This window comes from Diplotaxodon limnothrissa, linkage group LG22 (genome assembly GCF_057381915.1).
Source record: "Diplotaxodon limnothrissa isolate DT_005_m linkage group LG22, D_limnothrissa_male_GT1.1, whole genome shotgun sequence".
Taxonomy (NCBI): domain Eukaryota; kingdom Metazoa; phylum Chordata; class Actinopteri; order Cichliformes; family Cichlidae; genus Diplotaxodon; species Diplotaxodon limnothrissa.
The window spans coordinates 20,657,350-20,680,894 of record NC_140616.1 but is presented as its reverse complement, the minus strand read 5'-3'; the positions used below and the strand labels follow the sequence as shown (position 1 = coordinate 20,680,894).

General features: G+C 42.0%; 1 protein-coding gene across 2 annotated transcripts; it reads left to right on the top strand.

The window, feature by feature from the left end:
• The first annotated feature begins 13,582 nt into the window (after positions 1-13,582).
• Positions 13,583-20,942, top strand: LOC146609878 (progranulin-like). 2 transcript variants are annotated; one of them, XM_085346400.1, is made up of 4 exons: positions 13,583-13,732; positions 13,813-14,115; positions 20,404-20,570; positions 20,909-20,942. In XM_085346400.1, the coding sequence occupies exons 1-4, from the start codon at positions 13,583-13,585 to the stop codon at positions 20,940-20,942; spliced, it is 654 nt and encodes a 217-aa protein (XP_085202526.1). The 2 variants fall into 2 exon arrangements, with proteins under 2 accessions (XP_085202526.1, XP_085202525.1); XM_085346399.1 differs by lacking the exons at positions 20,404-20,570; positions 20,909-20,942 and adding exons at positions 14,249-14,422; positions 15,111-15,272.
• The last annotated feature ends 2,603 nt before the right edge of the window (positions 20,943-23,545 follow it).

Genomic DNA, 23,545 nt, shown 5'->3' with positions numbered 1-23,545 from the left:
GTATCTTCGGGCTGCACAGGTTTGTCAGTGGTGTTACAACTTCTGAAAAAACCCCTACAGAAACACCTTTAGTAACCAACCATCCCCAGAAATCTGCGCAGCTCACAGCGTGTTGTTGGCACAGGAAAGTTGAGAATGGCATTAACCTTTGCACTGATAGGGCGAACCTTGCTCTGCCCAACTTCCTTTCCAAGGTAGGTCACTGTAGCCTTACCAAACTTGCATTTAGCCAAGTTGAGGGTCAAGGAAGCATCAGCTAAACGCTTGAACACAGTGGCTAAAGTGTCAACATGCTCTGACCAGTTGGAAGAATAGATGACCACATCATCAAGATAAACATTACAGTTTGCCACACCAGATAATACAGTTGACATTAACCTCTGAAAGGTAGCAGGAGTATTTCTCATTCCAAATGCCATGACTGTATATTGTAAAAAGTGATCAGGTGTTATGAAAGCTGAGATTTCTGATGCTCTTTCTGTCAAAGGAACTTGCCAATAACCTTTAAGAAGGTCAAGCTTACTCACATAAGCAGCAGATCCGACGCTGTCAATCCAGTCCTCAATATGGGGCAGTGGGAAGGAATCAGGTACTGTTATTGCATTTACCTTGCGGAAATCTGTGCAAAAGTGAGGTGTTCCATCTGATTTTGGCGTAACCAGGCACGGAGAACCCCATGGACTATAGCTTGGAATAGCCGATCCATGCTTCAGAAGGTAGTCTACTTCTTTCTTTATCATTTCTCTTTTTGCCATATTCACACGGTAAGCATGCTGCTTAATAGGTACTGCATCCCCAACATCAATGTCGTACTCTATTACAGTCGTACGGGAACGCATGTCCCCAAAGAGTTTTAAATGCATGTTGACAAGCCTTTCAATGTCTAGCTGTTGCTCACGGGTCAAGTGAGAAAGATATATAGACAACTGAGACAGTACCTCAGAATTAAGCATTCTGGCATTCTGGTAGCTGGCATCACAAAGTTTGAGCCCGTCTTCATCTAAACTCGACCTCAATCCTGAGGAAGAGTTCAACAAGAGAGTTTCTGGAGATGAGATTTGCTCTGACGGAGATGCCACAGACTTATCTGCAGGGCCACAGAAAGAGTCAGCTCTAGAATGAAAATATTTGAGCATATTGAGATGGCACAAGCGTGTTTTACGCTTCCTGTCTGGTGTTTCAATCACATAGTCAGTGTCATTTACTTTCTTATCCATCTGGTATGGTCCACAGAAGCGGGCAGACAATGCAGAGCTAGCAGTTGGTAGAAGAACCAAAACCTTGTCACCTGGATTGAAAGATCGAGGAACGGCTTTTTTATCATACCAACTCTTCATCTTCCCCTGAGCAGAGGAGAGGGCTTCTGCAACTGCCAACCTGGCCTTACAGAGGCGCTCTCTGAACTGTGAAACATAATCCAGAACATTAGTTTTCACAACATGGTCTGTTGACAAGAACTGTTCTTTCAACAACTTCAAAGGTCCCCGAACAGAATGACCAAACACTAGTTCATTTGGGCTAAACCCAAGGGATTCTTGCTTAGCTTCGCGCATGGCAAACACCATCAGGGGTACTCCCTCATCCCACTCTTTTCCAGTATCCAAGCAGTATTTCTGCAACGTTGCCTTGAGTGTCTGATACCAACGCTCTAATGCTCCTTGAGACTCAGGATGGTATGCACTTGACACAACATGCTTAATCCCAAGAGTCTGCATGACCAGGTTGAAAAGTTTAGACAGAAAGTTAGTTCCTTGGTCTGTCTGGACTACTTTTGGTAGACCAAAAGTAGACCAAAAGTCTTTTGGTAGACCAAAAATAGTGAAGAACTTTGTCAAAACTTTAATCACCAAAGGTGCAGTTATTCTTCTGAGTGGGGCAGCTTCTGGAAAACGAGTCGAAGTACACATTGCAGTCAGTAAAAACTGATTACCATTCTTTGTCTTGGGCAATGGACCAACACAGTCCACAATGACGCATTCAAAAGGTTCACCAAGTACTGGTATAGGATGAAGAGGAGCTATAGGAACTGTCTGGTTTGGCTTTCCTGCAATCTGACATGTTTTACAAGTGCGGCAAAACTCAACTACATCAGCCTTCAATCCTGGCCAAAAGAAATGGTTGAGTATCTTTTTGTATGTTTTTGTAATTCCCAAATGACCAGACAGGGGGTGCTCATGTGCAAGGGAGACTACGTAGTGACGATACTCAAGAGGCACAACAATCTGATAAGTAGTGCTCCAGTCACAGTCATCAGAACAGCTTCCCTCTACGTCTGCTGTTAAACTTGGGTGTGCAGTACACTTGCGCATCAAGACCCCATCTTCCAAGAAATAAGAAGCCTTTTTATTTCCTGTTTCAGAAAGAGAAGTAAAGCATTTAGTCAATGAGGGATCAGACTTCTGAGCAGCAATAAGGCTTTCACGTGTGACTGGCAAGTCTAACTGTGAGAGATGGAGATCCTTCCACTTCTCAGTAGTATCCTTTGAGCCACTTTTAAGATCAATCAGGGTTTGCAAATCATCTGTAGCCTGAGCCTGAGCCAACGAAGAGTCTGACAAATCAATTTCTGCAGCTTTACATCTTGTTTGAGCCCTGGTGAGAACACAAGCAGGAAAAACAGATGGGAAACATGTTGCTAGGTCGTTGCTCTTCAAGTTTAATTCTGGATCATTTGTTACTTCGGGAACAGGTTGCACTTTTCCACCAGCAATATCATTTCCCAAAATGAACTGCACCCCTTTTATGGGAAGTGAGGGGCGTACTGCCACAGAGAAGATGCCATTAACCAACTTTGACTTGATGTGTACATAATGCAAAGGAGCTTCAACATAGCCCATTTCAACTCCTTGAATCAGAATGCTACCATGACAAGAGGAATGGTCACTCAAGGGTAATACATCAGATAAAATCACAGATCGTGACCCTCCCGTATCTCTGAGTATTCGAATGGGTTTTTCATCCTCAGGCTTCCCAGTCAATGACACAGTGCCATCTAAGAGGAAGGGTTTGAAGCAGGGATCAACTCCTTCACTTTGGTCCCCTCTCTCAGCGTGAATGGTTTTAATTAAACCTACTCCTTTTGGTGACTGGTTCTTGCGCTTCAAAGTGGCACATTCAACAACAACATGACCAAGTTTATGACAATAGAAACATTCCCTTTCAGTCCTTGAAGCAAAAGTCTGTCATGGGCTTGAAGGATCCTTTCGTGGGGGAGGTTCTCTGGTGATAACTTCACGTTTCTGCACAAAAAACAGTTTTATGAGTCAGCACAAATTCATCAGCTATCACAGCTGCTTCTTTCAAAGTGGAAACCTTCTGTTCATTAAGGTGTACAACAATGTGTTCTGGCAGGCCATTTTTGAACTCTTCCAGCAGTATCAGGTCACGTAAGGAGTTGTAGTCAGGAACTTTACTCGCTGTTATCCATTTATCAAAAAGAGTAGCTTTTTCACGAGCAAACTCTACAAAAGTCTGATTTGCTGTTCTTTTGTGATTGCAAAAGCGTTGCCTATACGCTTCGGGAACAAGTTCATAAGCAGCAAGGATCGCAGACTTCACTACATCATATTTCAAACTTTCTTCCAAAGATAAAGCAGAACAGACTTCTTGTGCTTTGCCTACCAATTTGCAATGAAGAAGCAATGGCCAAACTTCTCTCAGCCAGTGCAATGAGGCAGCAACACGTTCAAACACATTGAAATATGTATCAACTTCTGATTCACGAAATGGAGGTACCAACACAATGTTTTTACTCACATTAAAACCACCTGGGTTTACATGGGAGGGGGTAGTTTCACCAACAGATGAATTTGCAGAACTAGGTTGAGTAGTAGTGCTACTTGAAGTCTGTGCCTGGAACTCCAACTGACGCAGTCTGACCTCCCTTTCAGTCTGCAACTCCAGCTCCAACCTTTTCAGCTTTAACACCTTTTCTGTCTCTGCTTCCAACTCCAACCTGCGAAGTTCCAACTCTGCCTGACGAGCTTGGGCTTTATCCTGAGCCTCCAATTGTAATTTAGCCAAACGTACCTTGAGTAATACTTCTCGTCTTGAAAGATGGAGTAGCAAAAGAAGGTGAGCCATTAGTGCTTAAATTTTCCACCGTTTGTTGCTCCACAGCAGCAGGGTTTTGCCCTTCTTCCTTTAACACAGCAGGCTTCACTCCTTCATTAGGGGTCCTGTCAAGAGGAACTGGCAAACGAGGTGATTTAGAAACAGGAAGCAGGCCTTCTTCCACAAGTTTGTTTGAAACAGCAGTTTTCACGTCCTCTTGCACCAATTGCCTAGATACATTTAACTCAAAGTGTGCTGCTATAGCAAACAAATCATGTTTTCTACACACATTTAGCTCCTCCCAAGAAGGACTACTCAAAAATGGACTCAAATTGAAAACACCATACTAACTACCTCTGCCAAATACACCAGCAGAAACAAACAACTCCAAACCTTCACCATCTAAAAATGGATTAAACAGGATATACTCCCGGATGAGCCCCCAATTTATGTTACGTCCCCTGGCTAGTCTAGGGGGTTGAAGGGACGAACATAAAGGTGGATAGAGAAGGAGGAGCCAAGATGGTAATTTTAGAAGGTTTATTTAATGCTGGTGATGGGATTTGGGTTCAGACTGAGGTATAACGTCAGGGAGAGCCAAGGCCAACATAACAAACAAAACATCCCTGATGTAGAAATAAAAGAAACTTACCTAACTCCAAAGAAACAAAATATACAACCTACAACCATAATCTACCTAACAACACATAAACAGGAGAAAACAGGGTGTCAAAACAAAAGGCAGCTTTCCCCTACAAGCAGTCTGAACATGAAAACATCCTCCCGGGGGATGTAACATGCATATTAGAGCTCTACCACATGTATAGCATGTATAAAAATCAGAAAATGCATCACCCACAATTTGTATCCGGAAGGTCCCTCTTCCCCATACATTTATACCCACATCGAGAAGTAAATCCTTTATTAAAGCATAAAGCATGTTGTAAAAGCATGTTGTAAAATTGATATATTTTCCTATATCAAAACAGAAGTTTTGGAGTATTGTTACACCTCTAGTTTTCACACCTAAACAGGTAAGCAGATTAGTGGGGTAAGAAAATACCCAGTGAAATAAAAGCTTTCCAAAAACTCTTACAATTAACAATACATAATTTAAAAAAAGAAGAAAGAAAAACAGACACAATCACAGTGAGAGAGAGAGAGAAGAGTTGATAGGGAAGTATTCTTTTTGGACAATACATTCAACTCACTCCACCACAGTTGTTGTTTAGTAAGAAAAAACAAAGAAACCTGTTGGTGTTGCAAGCTTAAAATAGCTCTGAATTCCTCCTTTGGTGCTACCTTCCTGCATGCTTGGCAGTTATGGAATTACATTCCAGTACAGCTCAGTTAGAAGCAACCTAAAGTGGTGACAGTGAAGCTCATACTTACGTGGACAAAAGTACTGAGCCTGCACCTACATACATCTACTCATGGATGTTTATCATTATCATTATTTTAATGGTTGTTACAGTTATTTGACATTTAGACTTTGTTGTGTGAAGTGGTTTCCAGTGACTGTGTGGGCAAAACCCGTGTTTCAGGTTTAGCTAGCAGTAGCAAGAATCCTGCAGGAAGTTCTCAGTACTTGTGATGAAATGTGCATCAGGTCATACAACTATATGTTACAGTAAAACAAAAAAGTAGAAATGAGCCAGTTGAGATCATTATTTTTAAACTGTAAAACCTACTGCTGATACAGCACACTGGAGTGATCACAGTGAATGTTGGGTCGTGTTGTTAGTGTTTTAATGTAATTTAATGGAAATTCCATTTCTGTTTCACAGTGCGCTGATGGCTTTGACCCTGTCACATGTGATCAGTGGTTTATGCTTATTATAAAGCACAACAAATACAGCAGGTGAACCTCACTAACATTTCAGTGTTCATCAGTGAAAAACTGAAACCGCTACAAATCACACAACTCCTGCAGGAATAGGACGAACACATTTTTTAGCATTGGGGAGACGGCATGCAATGACGATGTGTTCAAATATACTTTTGTTAACAATGCAAACATTTTATATCAATTAGAGCCATTCAAACAGCATCATTTTTTCTCAGTAGAGAGTTTAGCAATAAAAGGCAAACCATCTCTTGGAGCATATTGAGATCTTTAGTGTATGTTTGGAGTCGCTGTTTTTCTGCAGATTGAAACAAATGAGATCTGTCACTGAAGGGATGTAGAGGTGGAAAAAGTAGGTGAGGTTTGCAAACACATTTGCAAGGAGTGGTGGCATAGAGTGAGTTGTAGGGTACAAAGAGGTCATCAGTTTGTTGTAGGGCTAACACAGACAGAGAGGCAACCATCTGCACTCACATTTACCCCTCAGGACAATTTAGAATCACCAATTAATAAACCCCCACTATATTCATATCGTTGGACTGTGGGAGGAAGCCAGAATGCCAGGAGAGAAACCATAAAGAACACACAAACATCCAGATGGTGGATTCAAACCCAAGACCCTCTTGCTGTGAGGCAACAACTCTAACCAACACGCCACCATGCTGCCCCACATTTCCTCTTCAGTAAACATAAATGTTTTTGTCAAAGTGTTCATTTGGGTACTGTTTTATATATTCTTCCACACCGCCACCTGCAGCGCCTTTGTCCCCGGCTTCCACGCCCCAGCCTGCAGCGCCTTTCTCTCCGGCTTCCACGCCGCCGCCTCCAGGGACATTCTCGTCTGGTCCAGCTTCAGAGCCTTCAGTTTCGCCTTCGCCCGGTCCAGCTTCAGCTTCAGCTTCGCCTGGCCTGGCCTCAACTTCATCTTCAGCTTCGCCTGGCCCGGCCTCTGCATCAGCTGTGTGGAGTGTGGAGCGGAAACAATGGGAACTGCTAATGTCGCAACAAAACACACACCAGTGTGACATTATTTCCCACACTGCTCATTTCACTCTGGGCGGCTCCAGTGAGGTATTTTTATATTTAAATGAAAACATTATGGAGAGTCGGAGATAAACATTTTGCATCTTTAGCATGAGTTTGGACCTTTAATGCGTAGTCTTGGGTGCTTCAATCTGTTCTCAAAATGTTCTCATGTGGTAGTCCATTCAATAATTGGCTGCACCTATTTTCATTGGAGGGTACTATCCTTAGCTAGTTAATCTTTTGGAGCAACAACAGGCTCCCAATACATATCGTTCTCTTTTTTCAACACAGGTCACCATGGACTGAAGTTCACACTTTTTTAGTTTTGTTTTTTCCTCCCCAGTGTCCTGCACTCACCACCATGCTAGCCCTCTACAAGTTAGCCGCTGTGCTAATTACCCAAGGTCTTCCAATAATATACATGAGGCTGTTGTGCTTCGGCTGTGCGATGACTTTGTCATGAACTGCTATCAAAACACTTGGTATAGTTAAGGCATACTTGAAACTCATCCCTTGCTGTAATTGTTGTAGATATGTGATTTGATTTGAGATTTTCTGTAATCAAGACCAGTGTTGCAAGTTTAGCTAGCAATGGCAAGAAGTGGAGAAGAAGTCAGCTCCCGCAGATGGTTATCTTCAGGGTTCTAAGCATGTTCAAGACAGCAGCATTCACATAGCCATGTTGTGCAAGAAGATACAATAATTGTGACAAAGGTGGTGTGTCTTCTTGTTGTTGTCGTACCATCTATTGTTTAACATAACAGATGTCAAACCGACTTGAACATAAATGGAGGGAAAATAACAAAGACAATCCTGTTGGTGCATCCACCACTGGTGCTTATTGCACACAATGGCACAAAATAGGCAGAAATGTATAATTTATATGTTATTTAAAGTACTATATTCAGCCCTTAAAGCAGGCCAAAATGATCCAAAACAACACTTTTTGGACCAGATGTTTGCAAGTTGCTTCTAGCTAGCACTACAGAAGAGAAGCGAGCATAATGGGAGCAGTGCTTTATAAAATCCAGCATTTCTAACAGGTCAACAAATATTTGCAAACACACAAACTGTTTGTGTGCACTTTGTCACAAAAGTGTGTCTGCTAGCTAAAGGTACGGGTTACACATTTGAGGGAGGGAAAAAAAGTTAATAACTTCAGAGATAGAGAACGATGTGAGAAAGACAGGACAGGAGGGGAAGAACAGGTTATGTACGAACGTAAGGACTGCTCATAAATAGTACTCAGTAGTTCAATCTGTATTGAAAAATGTCTGTACTTTTGCCAGCTGTGTAGTACTTTGATTGATAGGTGAGGCTTACAGACCCACTCCTTCTTTATTGTGCATACACAGTCATGTCATATGAGGACGTGTGAAGACTGTATATTAAGCTGAGTAATTACAGCAGTTAATCTGGAACTGCAGATTTGAACTTCTGCAGTTCCAGAAATTTTCAAAACCTCTCTGTCTTAATATGAGAGTCACGAGATAGAGGGGTGTTACATGAAGTTAATCTTTCATTCTTACTCAGTGGGAGTGTCTGACCTGTACTATATAGAGCTGTGTGTGATACAGCAGAGGGGAAAGTGTGAAAGGCATCACAGGAAGCTGCTGAATTTCTTCACTGCCTAAAGGTAAGTGATTAAAAGAAGTGAACTTTTTTGTAAAGTGTTTTATGGTTTAGTTGTTGCTACTAAAATTGGACTTCAGTGTTGTGGTGTTTCGACAGAAGAACGGAGACGGCTTGGTTTGTAATGGAACGTATATATTCAGCAGTAGTTCGCCATTTTACATCTCACCATACACTTCACTTCTTCTCTCCTTCCATCATCCTTAGTCACAGAGCCCCCTACTGGTAACTGAGTATATGTTCATATTCAGTCCCCCTTGTAAGCAACCCTTCACCATCTTAGCAGTGTATGTAAACACAACATCTCTCCTCATTCTCACAGAATTCTACTACCTCAGTATTACTTACTTAGCATGGCAACATTACTATTTGCACAGAACATTATCAGTAGTAAACTTTGCAACCAGACAGCATTTTCAATACCTATTTCACTTATAACATTACTGGGTGTTTGAACTATACCCGTGATCTTAACATACAATCTTGTTATGGTGCCTAAATCGTCCTTTATAATGAATACTTGTACCGTTAAGGTTACTGTAGTAACTTAACAACCTTAAGTCACAAAACTCACAAATAAATCACAGTAAATCAATCCTCTATTATACTTGGACCTCAAAACTAGCAGTATGGAACTTAACATTAGCACCCAACAGCTCAAGCGTGTTTTTTTCACTTTTTTTTCTTTTCATTTTTTTTTTTTTTTAACTCATTTCATAACATAATCCTTGGTCCAAGCTGGTAACTGTCTCGGTCTGTTAGGAACAGAAGGTCTTTTAGGAGTTTCTCTTGTGTTATTTTCAACCTCGTCACCAGCCTGCAACGGCTCAGCATTCTCTGCGCGGCAGAGTGAGAGACGGGCTGCATTCCATCTCTTTCCATCACTCAAGATGAAGGTGCTCAGTCCAGTCTGTTGCTGCACTGACAGTGGATCAGTGAACTGTCTCTCTCCCTTCCCCACTCGGAAAGGTTTACGTATCCGCACCCTGTCACCGACCACAAGCTGGGGAGGTTTTGCCCCCCTCTTTGCATCAGTGTAGCGTTTACTCTTACGTTGCTGGTGAGAGACTCTGGCCCTGCATTGGTCATACTGTCCTGTGTCTTTGGGAAACGGCAGGACATTTAGCTTTGTTCTCATGGGTCTCCCTCTGAGAAGCTGGAACGGAGCTGCTCCAGTCGTTGCATGAGCTGTAGCACGGTAATTCTGTAGCATCTCTGTCACGGCGGGCTTCCACAGCTTCTGGGACACCTGTGCAGCCTGAACACAGTCCTTCAGCACTCTGTTGAATCTTTCAACACACCCGTTCGCTTGAGGGTGATACACACTTGTTCTGATGTGCTTGATGCCCCTTTCCGTCAGGAAATCAGCAAAGGCAGATGAAGTGAATTGTGGTCCATTATCTGTGGTAAGCTCACAAGGGTTTCCCTCCCGTGCAAAAACTGAAGACAAGAACCTAATCACAGTGTCTGTAGTAGCTGATGAAGTAAAGGCTACTTCTGGCCATTTGCTGAAGTAATCGACCAGTGTGATGGCAAACCTGCAGTCCTGCGACCCGCGGTCAAAAGGTCCAACAATGTCAACGGCCACATGCTGAAAGGGACCATCTGGAAACTGAACCGGCTGTAAGGGAGTAGGAGCAGTTTTGGCCGTTTTGTCACACAATTGACAGACTGAGCACGATGACAGAATCGCATGGACTTGAGTATCCATGCATGGCCACCAGTAAAGCTCTCTGAGCCGCTGCTTTGTGCGAACTATGCCCTGGTGACCTTCGTGTGCGAGGCATATCACCTTTTCCCGCAGGGACCTTGGGACCACCAGACGTGTCCCCCGGAAAACCAACGGTGATTCCACAGCAAGTTCATGTCGCACCAGGAAATACGGCTGTATCTCAGGTGGGAGAGACCTTTTCACCTTAGGCCAGCCTGAGCGGATAACCTGTTGCAGCAGAGAAAGGTCAGGGCAGTCCTCACATTCAGCTTTAAAATCTGTCAACGGTGTCGCTGTCAAGAGAGGAGAAACTTCAGCTATCTCCAAGAGAAGGTCTTTTTCAGCATCAATGTCAGTGCTGGAGTACATCAGGGGAACCCGTGAGAGGCAGTCTGCGATGACATTCTGAACACCAGGACGGTACTGCACATCATACTGAAAACACATCAGCCTTGCAGACCATCGTGCGATTCTCATGCCCGCTCTGTTCATACCTTTGGTGCTGAGAAGGGTAGTAAGAGCTTGGTGGTCAGTACGAAGTGTGAATCTGCGGCCCCATACATATGTACGCCATCTTTCCACCGCCCAGACACAGGCTAACGCCTCCTTTTCTGTGGTGGAGTACTTTCTTTCAGCAGGAGACAGTGTTCGGGAGGCGAACGCCACAACCCGCTCCACTTGATCTGGATGTAACTGTGTCAACACAGCGCCTAGCCCATAGTCTGATGCGTCTGTGGTGATAAAAGCAGGTAAGTCAGGGTCATAGACGGCAAGTGCGGGACTTTCCAGAAGGAGTTTTTTCAGGTTACTGAAGCTCTCATGTGCTGCCTCGTTCCACTGGAGTTCGACTTTCATGTCTGTTTTCAGCAACTGTCGCAGTGGTTCCACCAGTGTAGCATAATCTGGAATAAATTTACTGAACCAGGATGACAAACCCAGGAACGAGCGCAATGCAGCCATATCCTTTGGAGCAGGAGCCTCAGCAATAGCAGTAAGGTGATGTTGGCTTGGACGTAGGCCTTCCTTTGAGATTACATGGCCCAGGAATGTGATGTGTGACTGGCAGAAGGAACTTTTCCCAGCATTAATCTGCAGGCCGACATCTCTGAGACGTTGGAGAACAGCTTGCAGGCGTGTATCATGCACCTCCTTTGATGTTCCGTAGACGATGATGTCATCCAAGTAGTTGCGAACACCAGGCAGATCTTTCAGGACCGTTTGCATCATTTTCTGGAACGCCGAAGGTGCTGATGCTAGGCCAAATGGGACACGTGTGAACTGGAACAGTCCCTCATGAGTGATGAAAGCAGTCAGCTTGCGGCTCTCCGGATGCAAAGGTAATTGGTGGTATGCTGAGCTGAGGTCAATCTGGCTGTAGTGAGTGGCACCTGCCAAGTCAGAAAACAGATCCTCCATATGAGGAAGAGGATGGCAGTCAGCAATAATGCTCTTATTGGGTTCACGAAGGTCAACACACAGTCTCAACTCCTTTTTTCGCTTTCTGGCCACGACCAAAGGACTCACCCACTCAGCTGCATCGATCCTTTCAATTATGCCAGCTTTGAGTAAGCGAGAGAGTTCTGCTGACACCTCTGTACGTACACTTAATGGCAGGCGTCTCAGCTTTTGGCGTACAGGCCGCACATTGTTGTTTACCTGTACTTTATGGATGAACCCTTTAACACATCCAAGTTGAGCTGGTGGAATAGGATCAACATTGTACACAGCAGACTTCTGGTTAGACGAATCCGGCTCATCTGCAGTTTCATCCTGAATACGATCCACTTTGCCTCCGACGATGCAGACGTTCAGTGCTCTAATGAGGTCGAGGCCTAATAGTGGGGAACCAGCTTTGACAATGTAGAAGGAAGCAGGAACTTTCTCATTCTGTGCATGCAGTGCAACTGATGCAGGCAGACAACCCATCACAGCCAACTCATCTTTAGCATAAGTAACTAGTTTGACTTTAGGTCGCACCAGTGAACAGTCTGCAAAATACTGTCTGTAGATAGTTTCTGGCAGAATAGACACAGAAGCTCCAGTGTCTACTATCAGCTCTACTGTCTTAGAGCCACCTTGTACAGTTTCAATGTCGACAGTGCAGGTAAGCTTATCTTGAATAGCTGCCATCATTTTAGCATCTTGCACGCACAGTACTGCCAATTCTGGAACCACTACTTCTCTCACTTCACTGACTGACGACTTACATACCTTGGCAAAATGTCCTTTTTTCCCGCAGTTATTGCATTTTGAAGAAGCAGCCGGGCAGTTTTTATCATTAGCTAAGTGCTTGTGAGAACCACACCTGAAGCACTTCCGCTGCTGCTGCTTTGAACCTCCCCGTTTGCGTTGGTCTGGAGTGCAGCCTTTAGCGGGGCGAGGTCCTCTCCTCTGGTGAGAGTGGGAATTTGCCGCGTCGACTGTCTGAACAGGCGCGGTCGGACACGAGCCGGGTGTGGAGAGTAGAGTAGCGTTTTTGACTGCTGCTTCTACCTGGCTCGCAATAGTTAGAGCCTTATCCAGTGTGAGTTCATCCTCCAGTAACAGTTTGTCTTTCACAGCGCTGAGATGAGCATTGGAGATCAACTGATCTCTTATCATTTCACTTTCCATTTGTCCAAAGTTACAAGATGAAGCTAATGCTCTCAGAGCCACCACATACTGAGAAACAGTCTCATCCGCTCGTTGCATACGCTGTCTGAATGTATGACGGCACGCCACGACATTCACTTTCGGCACAAAGTGCTTCTCCAGTGTGCTCATGGCGTCAGCATATGTATCACCTTGCTCCGGTAACGTGTAGAATAACCGCTGTCCCTCCGGGCCCAAGCAGTGTAGCAAAACAGCGCGTTTCCTAGCATCCGGCCATGCGTCTCCCGTGGCATTGATTACTAGCATGTAATTGTCGAATATTTTCCGCCATGTAGTAAATGGAATCGGCGGCTCACCCACATGTGGAAGAAAAGATGGTGGACTCGGAACTGATGCACTCATCCTCGTCGCCAATTTGTGGTGTTTCGACAGAAGAACGGAGACGGCTTGGTTTGTAATGGAACGTATATATTCAGCAGTAGTTCGCCATTTTACATCTCACCATACACTTCACTTCTTCTCTCCTTCCATCATCCTTAGTCACAGAGCCCCCTACTGGTAACTGAGTATATGTTCATATTCAGTCCCCCTTGTAAGCAACCCTTCACCATCTTAGCAGTGTATGTAAACACAACAAGTGTGTCACATTAAAGTTACAAACTCTGACCTTTTTAGTTCAGAAAGAAAAAAATCTGCAAAGTCATGTTGATTCTGTCTTCCAGATGTTGAGGATCAGTCTGTGTTTGTCATTCGGTGTGTTTCTGTGGGGATATGCTTCATGCTATATAATATGTCCTGATGGGAGTACTTGTCCAGACACCACAACCTGCTGCAAGGCTTATATTGGATATGGCTGCTGCTCATATCCAAATGTAAGTCAGAAACTTTCTGCCAGTGCAGTAACTTGATTGTTGGTTGTTAAAAAGCTCTGCTCGTCTTACTTACTTTGCAGGCCATGTGCTGTGCCGACCTGCTCCACTGCTGCCCGTCAGGATATCGCTGTAACCTGGTTACCATGACTTGTGAGAAATTAGACCAGCCGTGGCTGACCATACCCATGGTGAAGAAGGAAGCTGCAGAGAAACCAGCCCCCCCTGAACTGCCTGGAACTCCACTCCAGGAGCTTAAAGAGAGCCACGTCCCAGATCAAATAAAGAAATCAATGGTCTGCTGTGACAGTTACACCTACTGTCCTGATGGCACTACTTGCTGCAGACACCCACAAGGAGGCTGGACCTGTTGTCCCTACTCTCCTGTGAGTCAGCCTAAACACTCTTGTGCAATAAGACACATGATTTTAATAAAATTCCCTTTATCTTCCACTGACATGAAGCAAGTTTGCAGCTATGATAATTATTCTTTTGAGAGACTAAAAGTGTTTCTTGCAGGGCAAATGTTGTCTGGATGGCTACCACTGCTGTCCAATTGGATTTGACTGTGACCGAACCTACCAGCACTGTGTGAGGGAAAAACTCACATATCCTTTCCTCCGCAAGCCAGCACTACCTTCAGGACCTGCGTCCTTCATCCCAACTTCAGAGGACAAAGAAAACTAGAAGAAGGTAGGAAACACCACATTCTAACCACCTTCACATGTGGAGAACATCCTGGGATAATTTCACTGCATGACTCACTGTTCAGATCAATTTTAAAGGCTACAGACCTTTTTTTGTTTACTGGTGTTTTATCAAGTCATGTGATACCAATGCATACCTGAGCACCAACCAGGATTTAACAACAGCTAAATGTCATGATAGTCGTGGGCTTGGTCAGTGATGTTGACATACTGTCACATGATGAACCCTGTGGTGATGATATCACAGAGAGTTATTACTGACTCATTGGCTTTCTTCAGCTCTGAGTATTTTTTCTTCATAGTTTTGCAGCCTTGAAAGATTTTAATAAATCCGAAGTACACTGGCTTCAAACATGCAAAGAGCATGTAGCAGATAAATAACCACAAATCTCCCACAGAGAAATTAATATTTTGCGTTGATTCCAGTTCAGTGTCAGCAGTAGAGCTTATTTCTGCTGCCCCTTAGTGATCAAATGAGGCAGAGAGTTACAAGCTGGCTCGATCGTAGAGCAGCAAAAATTGCCTTTTACAGCCCGCCAGGTTTAAGTTTCTCCTTCTCTAAACATCCCACACTGTGATCTGAAGGGGCAACTTAAATAGATGCTGTTTTAGAGTACACAAAACATTCTGACCAAAATATTTTGTTCGAACTGAACAATTTGTAATCATTTCAGGGACACAGGAAGCAGATTTTCAGCTGCTGTGACTATAGATGTACCTGCAACCCCTCTTGCGTTATGGTAACACATGCTGAGATGGCTTTAAAGTCCACTGTGATAGATTTTTTTGGTTATTTTTGTTAAAAATTGCCCTAAAATTCTTTTTGCCATGCTGAAGAATAGTACCGGTACACAGGTGTAAAAAATTGTGAAAATTAAATCTTATACTTTCAAATTAACATTTAATTTCTTTTTGTTTTAATTTGTCAGAAGGTTCAATAAATCCTCCACTTTCAGAAAATTTTAATTTTCTGGCAATTATTTCATGGATGAAGCTTTACAGGCTTAAGCTAATGTTACTGCATATTTTATAATGGAGAGTCACCAATTATTGCTTTAGTAATGGAAATGTGGTTTTTATCTATTCCATTGTCTTATATTGCCCCTGTGACTGAGTGTCAGTGAGTATAGACCAGCATGTTGAATTTAAGGTAGTAAGGTGAAAGGCTTCTGATTTGTTTTATGGTTTCTTCCTTCCTTTGTGTACTTTTCACACTTAACCAATAAAAATAACATCTTCTTCCAAACTGGGTCATGGAGTCATTCATTTATCTTCTTTTCACATCGCAGTCTGAGTGCCCATGAACACCACAGCCTGCTCTACACCAGTCCAACATAATGAATTACAACTTTATCGCAATACTTCATTAAGATAAGACTTTGAAGTTGATGAACAAACTGAAAAAACAAACAAAACAAACCCTTGTTGGTCTTGCCAGCCTAAAAAGCTTCCAAACTGCAGATCCATTACTGCTAACTTATTCCATGTTTTGGTCACTCTTTTGGAAACGGGCTGTTTGCTGCTGACACCTAGTGTTGAAAACACAGAACAACATCACAGCAAATGGAATAAATCTGTCCCCCATTTGCAACATAGATATTTGAGTTGGAGCAAATATTTATCTTAGATTCCTCACGTGGTCAGAAACTACGAGTGGAGCCTGGTGTTGCTAGACAGGTTATCCACATGAACATGCATATCATGAGGAGGGTTTGGAATAAACCCCAGAATACTCAACAACGGCACCATTGAGAGGCTGTATCACAACCTGGTATAGCACTTGTAATGCTCTGGACCACAAAGCTGTATGGAGGATGGCCAGATATGCACATTGTATCACCAAGTCTGAACTGCCAGCCATCCAGGACCTCTACAGACAGCACTGTAGGAGAACAGCCCAGAGGATCCTCTTTAATCCAGCCACACACTCTTCAAGTTCCTGTAGTCAGGTAGGAGTGTACATGAGCATCCACACCTGCACCAGCAGATTCAGGGATAGCTTTTACACAAAAGCCATCAGGCTACTGAACTGCTGAAATATCAGAATGTTTACAGACAGGTTGTTTACAGCTTGCTTCTGCTGACCCTTAGTGGCCATTTTGAAGGATGGATGGATGGATGGATGGAAGGATGGATAGATGGGTAAGACCCGCCCTCTTCTCATTTCTCAAATTGCACATTCTCAGTTCCTCTCCTTGACTCCTCTCCTCCCTCCCACCGGAGAGTGATCAGGAGACGAGAAGGTGTTTAACTAAATGAGTCATCCTTGCTTTGTCGCTTCATTTTAAATTGTTTCATTAAATCACTTAAATATGTTGTTTGACAGAAGTGCATTGTTAATTCTTTACACTTTATCATTAGGTGTAACACTGTTTATGCCATGTTTTACATTTAAGGCCACGTTCAGTTAAATTCACAGCACGGAGCGAAGTGATGGAGATTATAGGCTACCTTTTTTCAGTCACATAGAAACACCGAAGGGCATGTTAAATAACTGAAGGGTCCCTCTAGCTGTGTGCAGTGGATAGCTTGGCTTTGTCTGACACTAGTGTACATTTTTAAAAGAAATATTTAAAAACTATTCATATATTTATGCATTTATATTGTATTTTCTGTGACGATGAGTGGTTATTGAATTTGTAATCCCCTATATTATAATCATTAAGACAAATAAAAGTTCAGCTAAAACATAAACATTTAAATTAGCATTTCTAGAGAGCTTTTCTACGCACTTTCAAAGTGCTTCACCTCTCCATGCTGCAGCCATCCATTCACACACACAAGTACACAATACAAGTGATTTTTTTTTCTATGTCTAAGCACTTTTTACACCGAAGTTTCACACACAGACTGATGGATGTGCGAGAGACAACTTGGATGTCAGAATCTTGCCCAAGGACACAGACAGTAAAACTAAACTGAAATAAGCAAGAACACACTGGAACCTCACTCAGAATCAACCGGAAACAAGACAAAAAAAAAATCCAAATGAAATAAATTATTGTGTGTGAACTTACCTTACTTACGGACGTGCTGCTTCACTTTGTGTATTCATATCTTCCTGTTTATTTTTGATGGATGGAACCAGGTACAGAGGGGGAAGAAAACTAGGGATTTGTTTGCTTCAGTTATGTATGCATTATTGTAAAATGTAATGGCTACACTTTAATAGTGTGTTTTGTTGGTGGTAAAAAGCAGCATCAATAAATGGATGATTATAATATTCAGTCTTACCCATCATATAAAAAATTCCTTTAGAGACTATTTGTTTGGAACGATTGAGAGTATTTAAACAGAAGAACTCAGTTGTTCAGGAGGAGAAGACCAGGTCAATTTAGCTTGGTGCACTCAATATTAATTTTGGTTGTTTTAAATTCAGTTATATTTATTTGCCCAAGCTTAACATTTGAGCCTTTGATTTGTGGAGGTTTTTGCAAAAATAATTTTAGTCACATTGTTTGTTAAAAAAACATCACCTGCTACAATGGACAGCATCTGTTTTCTGCTCTTCTTCAGCCACTTTGGCCACGCTATCTCACACAAACTAATTAAAAGATGCATATTAGAGCTCTACCACATGTCTAGCATGTATAAAAATCAGAAAATTCATCACCCACAATTCGTATCCGGAAGTTCCCTCTTCCCCATACATTTATACCCACATCGAGAAGTAAATCCTTTATTAAATCATATCAGTGTTGTAAAATTGATATATTTTCCTATATCAAAACAGAAGTTTTGGAGTATTGTTACACCTCTAGTTTTCAAACAGGTAAGCAGATTAGTGGGGTGAGAAAATACCCAGTGAAATAAAAGCTTTCCAAAAACTCTTACAATTAACAATACATAATTTAAAAAAAGAAGAAAGAAAAACACACACAATCATAGTAAGAGAGAGAGAGGAGTTGATAGGGAAGTATTCTTTTTGGACAATACATTCAACTCACTCCACCACAGCTTGTTGTTTAGTAAGAAAAAACAAAGAAACCTGTTTGTGTTGCAAGCTTAAAATACCTCTGAATTCCTCCTTTGGTGCTACCTTCCTGCATGCTTGGCAGTTATGGAATTAAATTCCAGTACAGCTCAGTTGGAAGCAACCTAAAGTGGTGACAGTGAAGCTCATACTTACATGGACAAAAGTACTGAGCCTGCACCTACATACATCTACTCATGGATGTTTATCATTATCATTATTTTGATGGTTGTTACAGTTATTTGACATTTAGACTTTGTTGTGTGAAGTGGTTTCCAGTGACTGTGTGGGCAAATCCCGTGTTTCAGGTTTAGCTAGCAGTAGCAAGAATCCTGCAGGAAGTTCTCAGTACTTGTGATGAAATGTGCATCAGGTCATACAACTATATGTTACAGTAAAACAAAAAAGTAGAAATGAGCCAGTTGAGATCATTATTTTTAAACTGTAAAACCTACTGCTGATACAGCACACTGGAGTGATCACAGTGAATGTTGGGTCGTGTTGTTAGTGTTTTACTGTAATTTAATGGAAATTCTGTTTCACAGTGCGCTGATGGCTTTGGCCCTGTCACACGTGATCAGTGGTTTATGCTTATTATAAAGCACAACAAATACAGCAGGTGAACCTCACTAACATTTCAGTGTTCATCAGTGAACAACTGAAACCGCTACAAATCACACAACTCCTGCAGGAATAGGACGAAACAAATTTTTTAGCACTGGGGAGAAGGCATGCATTGAGGATGTGTTCAAATATACTTTTGTTAACAATGCAAACATTTTATATCAATTAGATCCATTCAAACGGCATCATTTTTTCTCAGTAGAGAGTTTAGCAATAAAAGGCAAACCATCTCTTGGAGCATATTGAGATCTTTAGTGTATGTTTGGAATCGCTGTTTTGCTGCAGATTAAAACAAATGAGATCTGTCACTGAAGGGATGTAGAGGTGGAAAAAGTAGGTGAGGTTTGCAAACACATTTGCAAGGAGTGGTGGCATAGAGTGAGTTGTAGGGTACAAAGAGGTCATCAGTTTGTTGTCGGGCTAACACAGACAGACAGGCAACCATCTGCACTCACATTTACCCCTCAGGACAATTTAGAATCACCAATTAATAAACCCCCACTATATTCATATCTTTGGACTGTGGGAGGAAGCCAGAATACCAGGAGAGAAACCATAAAGAACACGCAAACATCCAGATGGTGGATTCAAACCCAAAACCCTCTTGCTGTGAGGAAACAACTCTAACCACCACGCCACCATGCTGCCCCATATTTCCTCTTCAGTAAACATAAATGTTTTTGTCAAAGTGTTCATCTGGGTACTGTTTTATATATTCCCATTTATACATGGGTTTATTTTTACTTAAAAATTTATTCTGCTTTCTGTTATTAACGGTTTAGTCTAATAACGGGGAAATGTGCTTCATCACATTACTAAAATCCAGTTAAAGGCTTCCCTTTTTAACACACTTCCCCAGTGAAAATTCTTCCCTACAATCATCATAACAGGCTTAACTGCTCATTATGCAGAATGGCCTTATTGTTATTGTCCCTCTTGTTCTTATCTATTGTGTTTTTGGATTTTAGTGCATTTTAGTGAAATAAAGTATGATTAAAAGAAGTGCATGGTAAGCCATAATGAAAAATGCATTTGTTCCTAACTATACTGCTTGTGCACATGTAGTTAATAGTTTGTTTAAAGAGAGCCACGTCCCAGATCAAATAAAGAGTTCAATGGTCTACTGTGACAGTTACACCTACTGTCCCGATGGCACTACCTGCTGCAGACACCCAAAAGGAGGCTGGTTCTGTTGTCCCTACTCTCCCGTGAGTCAGCCTAAATACTCTTGTGCAATACAACACATGAATGTAATGAAATTCCTTTTATCTTCCACTAACATGAAATCAGCTTTCATCTGAACGTCTGCAGCTTTTAATTAAAAAGTGCTCCATTATTATTGTTCGAGAGACTAAAAGTGTTTCTTGTAGGGGAAATGTTGTCTCGATGGATACCACTGCTGTCCATTGGGACTGGACTGTGATCACACCTACACGTACTGTGTGAGAAACAAACTCGCATATTCCTTCCTCTATAAGCCAGCGCTGCCATCAGCACCTGCTTCTCCCATCCCACAGACAAAGGAAAGCAGTAGGAGGTAGGAAGTGCCACACTCTAACCTTCGTTTTGAAGAATATTCTAGGATAACGTCTCTGCACAACTCACCGTTCAGATATTTTAAACTTTCCACAGATGAATGAATATTTCACTTAGGTTCCTCGTGTGGAAAGAAACTCAAAGAAGCAACAAGTAACTCAGTAGTTCATATCATTGTCAGCAGTACAGCAGTACAAAGGGTGACTTTATGGATAGGTAGGCAAGAGTCAGGTTTTACCACCCATAAGGGTCAACAAAACAGTGATCAGTATCACCATGTGTGAACAAAAATGTAAAAAAGAAAAAGTGTTTAATATTTATTTCCTTTTGGTCTAACAGGGGTAAAAACAATTTCAGGGCCGATGCCGCGTAGATGAACGATCTCTGTGAGCATGAATGTAGCCACGGCCCTCCTCCTTCTCATGCAGAAAACTCGAGCCTACCCTTGGGACATCCTAGGATCACAGAAACATGCCTAAAATGTCCTGTGGCTATTTTTTTTTTAAATAGTTTTTTCTTTTATAAGAGTTTCCTTTTACTATTATTATGGTCAGAAATCTGTTGAAATGCATTTTGCATCAAATTTGATATATAAACAGATCAATCTTGGAAAAAGACAGTTGCTGGACAAATGATCTGACATGTGCACAAGATTGTCTGTTTGTCTTTAGACTAGAAAATAAAATATAAGACTGAATGATTTTTAATTGTAATTGTCTTTATTGTGTCTTTGTCTGTTTGAATGTTTTCTATTTTGCCTCACCAATAAAGACCTGTTGTGACCTTTGTAAGTTGGGGGACAGAACAGATTTTCTGTGTTTACCTGTATATGTGGCATAAATGTTGGACCCGACCACATAGTTCGTTCTTTTAACACTTTATTTCGGTTGCTATTTCCTCTTCTCTCTGCTGCAGCTTTTCAGCTGCCAGCCACACACACAACAACAACACCTCAGGTCCTGGCATACTCTTTTATGCAGGGGAGGCGTGATGAGCTGATGGAGTGTCAGCCTCCCCTGCTGCTGAGCCACAGTATAATTATGGGGAAACGCAGAAGCTGATGGACCAAAAAAAGTGCCTTCAACAAAAAGGAATTACAGTGCTTAATAAATTTAAGTTGTAAGAACAAGACAACACAAATATTTTAAAAAATCTGTAAAAGTAATTTTACTTTTTTTAATGGCTGAATTCACATTTGTATTCACAAAATTTGAAGCTGATGGACCTTCAAATGTTCAACCGCAAACAAACTTTTTAATTATTCATTTATTCAGGTTCAAAAATTCAACCTGCTGAGTAATTGCATATGAGAGCATGAGGGTGGGAATGGCTGTTTGTATCTGTGTGTTTGTATCTGTGTGTGCCTGTTTGTTTGTGTCTATATGTCAGGTTGGGTATCAGACGCCACCTCTCTAGGGACATCTCAGGCCCTCCATGGTATGGAGGCCTATCTCCCTCCACCACTCCCCCTGCCAGTGGCAGACGCCCTCAGACATCAGTGCATTGGTGGTTCTTTGTGTCCGGGGATGGGCGTCCAGGTACCCGCTGGCTCACTCCTGGTGGCTGCTTGTTGGGGTCTGGAGCCTTGATCTCCTCCATACCTGCTTCATGCCCAGGAGGACGGGGCCGTGGCTCCCCACCCTCTAGCAGATCATTACATAAAGGAACCTTTTAAATACAAGCGCGCTCACGCTCACAGGTGTACACACGGGTGCTCACACACACAAACTACACCCTTTTTGGCTGCTACCTCAAAGCACACTGTGCGCTGTCGATCTCTTGTGCTGCACAATAATGTTTAATATTTAGTATTTACTGTTATATTCACATAGATCATGGCGGTGATGTTGTTTATTATATTGCTCTCTTTTTCTTTGCTTGTTTTCTCTTTTTTCTTTCTCAACAGGTGATCCAGGTGATTGATATATGTATTTTTTGTCTGTTTGTTTTGTGGGTTTTTGTTTTTTGCCCTTTATCAATGTTCCTCTTCAGCAAATGAAAATAAAATAAACAAAGGTGAATCAAATAGACCAATACGGCAAGGCTGGGATGGTCCATTTGGTAAAGTAAATCCGTTGGGCATCTTTCTTTGCCTTTAGACAACAATTCTGATGGCAAAAGAGCCAAACGGGACAGGCAAAAAAAAAAAAAAAAAAAAAGGCTCAAAAATTGAAGTAAATGACTGTAATTTTGAAAAAGAAAAAAATAATAATAATGTGCTTTCATTTTTTTTTCATTAGTTTGTTTTTTTTCTGTCACTGAAAACCACAGTAAATAGAATTTTAGCAGTAAAAATGCCAATTTGATTAAAGAGCTTACCCTTATAGGTGGATTAACCATTACAGAAACCTAAAAAAAATCCCTTCTCTTCCGCTTGCGATTTTAATAATTAAAAGTACTGTTCATTCAGGGCAGATGTGGCATAAACCTTAAATTATTTAGTGGTCTAACAAATTTGTTACCAAACGTATATCTGGCAGTACTGAAAGACGGAGTATAAGAGCTTGATAAAACAAAGAATAATAAAGTATGTGCGTACAATTTTAAATAGTTCAAATAAAGTACAACAAAATAACACAATAGAAGCAGTTGTGTCTCCTCATCAGGCTTGACGCACGTTAGGATGAAACTGTTACACTGACACTATGTAACCTTTGGGAGCAGCAGCACCGCTTGTCCCGCAGTTTCCATCGGAGTCGGAAGAAGAAACAGAGGCAGCGGATTCGCCCTGTGGGGTGAAGGTGAGTCAAGTGGAAGAACGGAAGTTGTCTTCAGACGGCTCCAGGCTCCTGCTTCTGAAGTGCTTGGTGAAAAAATACAAGTTACAAGAAGCAGGCGACCCATCCAAACGAAGAAAACGAGCATAACCGCTGGACAGAGATGGGCAGTAACGCGTAATCTGATTACTTTTTTCAAGTAACGAGTAAAGTAAGGGATTACTATTGCAAAAACGGTAATTAGATTACCGTTACTTTC

Excerpts from the sequence above, each read along its gene's own strand:
- LOC146609878 (XM_085346400.1), top strand. The coding sequence starts at position 13,583 with ATGTTGAGGATCAGTCTGTGTTTGTCATTCGGTGTGTTTCTGTGGGGA. Across the intron at positions 14,116-20,403 it reads CCTGTTGTCCCTACTCTCCT|GGGAAATGTTGTCTCGATGG; the intron begins GTGAGTCAGCCT and ends TGTTTCTTGTAG. Across the intron at positions 20,571-20,908 it reads ACAAAGGAAAGCAGTAGGAG|GGGTAAAAACAATTTCAGGG; the intron begins GTAGGAAGTGCC and ends TTGGTCTAACAG.